This window comes from Alexandromys fortis, unplaced genomic scaffold (assembly GCF_014885135.2).
Source record: "Alexandromys fortis isolate MF-2015 unplaced genomic scaffold, M_Fortis_MF-2015_v1.1 scaffold_65, whole genome shotgun sequence".
NCBI lineage: Eukaryota > Metazoa > Chordata > Mammalia > Rodentia > Cricetidae > Alexandromys > Alexandromys fortis.
This window is the reverse complement of record NW_026067986.1, coordinates 3463585-3470136: the sequence shown is the minus strand read 5'-3', so window position 1 is coordinate 3470136 and position 6552 is coordinate 3463585. Positions and strand designations below refer to the sequence as shown.

The 6552-nt window shown below is 48.7% G+C and overlaps 1 protein-coding gene across 2 annotated transcripts in view; it reads right to left on the bottom strand.

Annotated features, from left to right (window-relative positions):
- Window positions 1-2358: 2358 nt before the first annotated feature.
- Window positions 2359-6552, bottom strand: part of Rftn2 (raftlin family member 2) — a 40686-nt gene continuing 36492 nt past the window's right edge. The window contains exon 9 of one of the 2 annotated variants that reach the window (XM_050159252.1): window positions 2359-4274. In XM_050159252.1, the coding sequence (XP_050015209.1) occupies window positions 4185-4274 (90 nt within the window). In that variant the 3' untranslated portion in view covers window positions 2359-4184. Of the gene's footprint in view, window positions 4409-6552 lie in introns of both variants that reach the window. The other variant, XM_050159251.1, reaches the window with a different exon arrangement.

The following is a 6552-nucleotide window of genomic DNA, read 5'->3' as shown; positions in this document are numbered from 1 at the left end:
TCCCAGCAACCACAAGGTGGCTCACAACCATCTATAATGAGGTCTGGTGTGCAGACAGAATATTGTATACATAATAAATAAAAAATACTAGATTTATGACTTCATAACCAAGTCTGAGACGTTTCAGATAACAGCTATGCAGATGCCCCAGCGATCCTGAAGCTACAGCCGAGGCTATAGATTAGAATATGGTGTCTGTGACTTCTTGGAGTCAGGTATGACGGTCAGCACCTGTCATCCCAGCGTTTGAGAACACAGGCAGAAGGCTCTCAAGTTCAAGTCAATGAGACCTTTCTTAAAAAAAAAAATCAATGGCTTAGTAGCTAAAGGCGCCAGTGGCCAAGCCTGGTGACTCCAGAGTTCAGTCCCTAAGATCCCTATGATGGGAGAAGAGAATTAACTCCAGTGGCTTGTCTTCTCACTTATTCCCACAAAAGAAATAAAATGATGGAAAAACAAGAAGGAACGGGCTAGAGAAAGGGCTCAAACCATTAAGAGGCCTCACCAGCAGTCAGGCTATACAGGTGTATGTAGTAATAGGAGCGGTGGGCCGCTTCCTGCCACCCGGCTAGCTTTACCAGAAATAATTTCACGGAAACTGTATTCTTTAAAACACTGCTTGGCCCATTAGCTTTAGCCTCTTATTGGCTCTCACATCTTGATTAACCCACTTCTAATAATCTGTGTAACATCACGAGATGTTGGCTTACCGGAAAGGATCTTAATCTGCGTCCAGCCTGGAGAGGAGAGCTATAGTCTGCTTGAATCTGCTTCTTTCTCCCAGCATTCTGTTCTGTCTACTCCACCTACCTAATTTTTTGTCCTATCAGGGCCAAGGCAGTTTCTTTATTAACCAATGAAAGTAACAGATAGGTGTAAGGGCCCAGGACACCATTGCACGGCTGGGAACTCAGTGGATGCGGTGGTGATGGTGAAGTGGGGGCCCGGGGAGGGCGACAGTGAGTGGTGGGTTCTCATCCGTGTTTTCTCAGCCGACAGAAGAACTTGATCTCCAAGTCCTGGTTACCTGCTCTCTTCAGTGCCGGTGACTGTTATCTGCTAAGGAGGCGTCTGTCCTTCCGTCTCAGGTCCCCAGCCCCTGATTGGTGCTCTTCCCTGGGCTTCCTAACGCTTCCGGTTGTTTTAAAGACAGCGTTTCTTTTGCATCTACTCCGTGTGTGAGAAAAGACCGCTCACAGGGGGCAGTTTCCCCCTTTCCTATGTAGGAACCAGGATTTAAACTCGGACTGTCAGGCTTGGCAGTGTGTTCTTGGACTTGTTGAACCATTCGCTGGCTCCAAAGCAGATATCTTTGCTTGTTTTTTTGAGACAGGGTTTCTCTGTAGCTTTGGAGCCTGTCCTGGAACTAGCTCTTGTAGACCAGGCTGCTCTCGAACTCACAGAGACCCATCTGCCTCTGCCTCCCAAGTGCTGGGATTAAAGGTGTGCGCCGCCAGGCTTATATATTCTTTTTGTCCTCTTCCTCCCTCTCCTCCTTTCCATTTCCATTGTCCACACTGCTTGCTGCCTGTTCTGTTTTTCATGCTTCCGATCCTCTGGGTCCACCGACAGAAGAAAGCACTCTCTCCTACAACAGCCCTGTCTTTCTGAGCATGCCCCTAAGTTTTAAAGTTCCAGAACATGGCGCACAGTTTTGAAGTAATGAACGCTTCCAACAGAAGCCCACCAATGGTTTGTTATAGCACAGGCTAGCCTCACAAACAAAACCAAACAACAACAACAAAAACCCTGCTCCTCCTCTGTCGGCTTCCTGAATGTTCAAATTGCTGGTGGGCACCACTATGCCCTACCTACCAATTTGAATATATAACCCGGGTTCGTCTAAAACAGAAGGCGACCTCCCCTCTCCACAGAGTACTGATAGACATGTCGGCAGAGAAGTCTGAGCAGCCCACCCTGGGTTCAGTGAGGTGTCGGCATCACAGATGTGATATGTAGTCATTCTTGTGACCACACCACCAGCTCCCGGAGAGTGACTTTGTCTGGGGACACTATATATTTCATAACGCATATCTCTCCTGTCTGTACAATATATGGAAGCCAGGTATGGTGGCATAATCCCAGCACTGAGGAAGCTGAGGCAGGAGGATTGCTATGAGTTCCAGAGCTACATGTAGCAAGACCCTGTCTCAAAGAACAAAATGAGGCTGGGTGGTGGTAGCACATGCCTTGAATTCCAGCACTTGGGTGGCAGAGGCAGGTGGATCTGTGAGTTTGAGGACAGCTTGGGCTACAGAGAAAAACTCTTTCAACCCCCACCCCCAAAAGAAAAACAAAACAAAGCCAAGCCAAACAAAAATAAAATACTGGAATATTTGCATTCAATAAGACAATAGCTTAATAACAAATAGTTTATTATTCAAATGGCTCACAATGTTCACATTAAGCCAATAAAAATATAGTATATGTGAGTTGCTTAATGGCATAGCCGACTGTAATCCTTTTGGAGGTCAGCCTTCCTTTCAGACGTAAATGCAAGTCCAGTCCCCTGTTCTCCAGAAGACTGATCTTTATAGGGTAAGGACTGGGACAAGATGCAGACTTTCCTGGTGGCAGGCACGGAGTAAGTCAGTCCTGCGCACACCTCATGGGCTGTGAGCCCCTCTCCGCTCCTGCAGAACTGAGAAGTCTGGCTTGCAACATTTTCCAAGTTTAGCGTGTCAAGATAAAAACACAACTTGAACCTAACAGTTGTAGGAGGCTCACGTCCATTTCAAGTTTATATTTGCCCTCTTCAATGATATTTACAAATTTAAAGAAAGTAAAATATCTTTTTCAAGACGGGGTTTCTCTGTGTAGCTCTGGCTCTGTAGACCAGGCTGGCCTCGAACTCACGGAGATCCACCTGCCTCTGCCTTCCGAGTACTGGGAGTAAAGGTGTGCGCCACCTCTGCCCAGCTTGTTTATTTTTCTGAGACAGGGTCTCACTGTGTAGCTGTCCGAAAACTCACAAGTGCCAGGGATTAAAGGTGTGCCAACATGCTCGAGGTAATGCAATGTTTTCGTCTGCTATGGCTTTTGTGCACTGAGATTGTGGGCTCTCTTTCAGCTGAGTTTTAGAAACCCAGTTTTATTGTGCTCGCATGCGTGCGTGTGCACCGGCACGCAGGCCCAAATACTAAGGCATGCTTGTGGAGGTTAGAGCGCAACTTTGTAGAGCCGGGTCTGTCTTTCTGCCTTTATAGAGGTTCCAGAGATTGCACGCAGGTCATGTGCGGGCGGGCGTGGCAAGAAGCACCTTTGCTGACTGAGCCATCTTGCCAGCCCTCGGCTGGTTTAAGACATTCATTCTCTTTAGTGTTGCTGGTAGGCTCTTGGGGTCAACAATGCCAAAGTTAACGATTCACTGCAGGCCTGGCCATGTGGTGGTGGCCCTTTGAAAGAAGACGCAAACTCGGCAGTAGTGGCGCACGCCTCTAATCCCAGCACTGGGAGGCAGAGGCCTGCGGATCTCTGTGGGTTGAGGCCAGCCTGGTCTACAAAGTGAGTTCCAGGACAGCTAGAGCTACACAGAGAGACCTGGTCTTGAAAAATACAACAAAACCAAAACAACAACAAAAAAAACCAAAACAACAAACAAAAAAATTAGGAAATAGTTTTTGGAAATTATTATGAAAAATAGGGGTTTGATTTGTAGGCGCATGCCCCAGTCAGAAACAAAAATTAGACTGATTGTTACAGGCGGGGGATAGATAGTCTGTGTCTGTGAGACAGGGTAGAGAGCAGTTTTGAGTTTCAGCAAGGCTGTGGCTTCCTGAGAAGGCTCTACTGGGTTGAAGAGCTTGTTTGGATAGTCAGTCTCTTTAACAGGCGTGATGAGGAGCTAGGCTTTGTCCGTGCATGAGGAAACGAGCCAGGCTCTTTCTTAAGGACCAGCTGGGACCTCTATTTACACTGATGTTTTAGTTGAGAGAAATGTAAGCATGTTTTCAATTGATAAATAGTGGGTTATTCTTCCTTGTCTGAGAGATTGAGACAAACTTTACACAGACAGGGGGAAGCCCGAGCCCGGAAGTGAAGAACGTTATGTAAATGCATAGCAGTAGTGAGATCAGGTCAGCGGGCAGACATTTAATAACCACTCACGAGGCCCTCGACAGCTTCTCTTGGCTGCTCACATGCAAGTGACCTGCGTCACGCCCTCTTCCTGCTCAAACTGTCCGTCATCCAGTTCCCGCAGGACGCTGTCGCTGCTGCTGAACCCCAAGAAACTGTCGCTCTGTGCTGGCCGCTCCTCCTTGGTCCAACACTCTCTGGAAGGAGAGAGGGGGCCCCCGTCAAGAGGGGCTCGGCCTTCCGCGGGGTGGGAGGCGCCGGTGTCCAGGCCGATGCTCCTGCTGCCGACCTTGTTCCTGTCCTCGCCCTTCAGCAGTCGGCTGGCTTTCCTCTGAGAAGGAGGAAAGAGACCGTCAAGCCGGGCTTGGAACATGTACCCTGCGCCTCTGCTCCGTGTGCTCCCCTGCCTAAAACTCCCTTTCTTTCCCACTTCCCTTCAGCATCCTCACGGCAGCAGTAGCTTTGGAGCCTGTCCTGGAACTAGCTCTTGTAGACCAGGTTGGCCTCGAACTCACAGAGATCCATCTGCATGCGCCACCACCGCCCGGCAAGATCCTGCTATCTCTAAGGTCCAGCTCGGAGCGCTGATCCTCTAAGCCTGTCTTGCGAATCTGCTCTGGCTTGTCCTTCTCAGTGGCAGGTGGTTGCACACAGCCAGCCCAGCGCTTTTCTCGGGAGAGAAATGTAACAGTATCGAAACAGCGGAAACTCTGCTTTAGCGGGTTCCTTTTCCTGGAAACACAGACCCAGGTCCTTTCTTGGCGGCTGGAACATCCTTGGGATCTAAGCAGCCCTTTCCTCGTCCTGCTACAGACAGGGCTATTGCTCTATACAGCTGGATCTCTCCAGACTGGGTGTTTTGTTAATAAATATTTACTTAATATTAATAAAAATGTCATTGGTTCATGTGGTAGTTGAATAAGAATGGCCCCATCTGCTCGTATATTGATTTAAATGCTTAGTCGCTAGGCAGTGGTACTCTTTGAAAGGATTAGGAGGATTAAGAGGTGTGGCCTTGTTGGAGGACGCGTGTCACCATAGGTGGGCTTTGAGGTCTGAGAAGCCCACACCAGGTCCAGTCTCTCTCCTCCCATCCTGCTCCCACCGTGAAGATAACGGACCAACCCCCTGAAACTCTAAGTAAGCCTCCAACTACGTGCTGCTTTCTTTACAAGAGTTGCCGCGATCGATCGCGATCATGGTGTCTCTTCGCAGCGCTAGAACACTGACTAAGACAGTACAGTGATGTCGTCTCTGCCGCATCAGCTTAGGTCAGAACCAGATCCCTAACTACAGAAGGAGCAGGAGGGGGACTCAGGTCCAGCACGTGCACGTCCAGGCTTCTTAGCTGATGTGGCTAACATGTCACATATTGGATCTGATCGCGTAACCTCCGCTGCGTAAAGCTGAGGAAGGATTTAAAAATCAAACCTGTCAAGGTTTTCTTTCCATTTGCCCGACATTCGTTCCGATGGGACTGACGTTGCTCTGTGGCCAGGTCGGCTGGTCTTACAATGGCGTCTTTCTCCCATCTGCCCTGGTTCACCTTTGCTCTCGCCAAATGCAAACATCAGGTCTTCGACCCTTGTCCTTATTCCTGCTCAAAATGTGCTGAGCTGCGTGCCCGCCCCCGCCAAGTCCTCTCAGCTGGGTACCAGGTTTGAGAATGGTGCCCCAGGCAGCCCCAGGACTAGCCTGGCTAGCAGGGGCCTTTTCCACGAGCTCAAAGTCCTTGGCCAGCGCTCAACCGTCTACTCTTGACTCATACAGAGGCCCTGGGGCCCTCGGTTGTACTAGGGACAAAGGTGACTTTTGCAACCCATTATTGTATGTCAGATAACAGGCTGACTCTCACTGCAATGAGAATTTCCTTAATAAAAAACGGAATACTCTGTAGAACAAACTATTCATAGTAACGGACTTGGAGGTAGTTGTTAATAAGTAACCGGCCTTCGGTTGTAAATTTGAAATACTATCTGACAAAATGTCCAACACAGTTCTTAGAAGATTTCAGGCCACACACCTTTGCCGTCAGGAGTCTACAGGGTTTGAGGACCGTGGCTTTCACAATGATATTGCCTGTCTGACACAACCTCACCCCACACAAAAAGTTCTCACTACCCGCCTACTCCTGCTGTCCTAGTAACTCAGAATGTTGGCCTCTGAAACCCATCTCTTCTGGGAGATTGTTCGTTTCAGTCCCCTCATTCTGCAGGGACCCCCCACAGAGGGAGGAGGCCATGGAATGTGTGGGCTGGGGTGGGTGGGGAGGGTGGCGGAGGTCCACACGGGCACTGGCGCCATCTGCCAGTTCTCTTCACAGCACACTCAGCCCATTTCCAGAAACAAGAGCAGATCAGTGACCTAAGACTGTGTTGCCTAAACACAGCTTTTCTTTCTTTCTTTCTTTCTTTCTTTCTTTCTTTCTTTCTTTCTTTCTTTCTTTCTTTTTTTTTTTTTTTTTTTTTTTTTTTT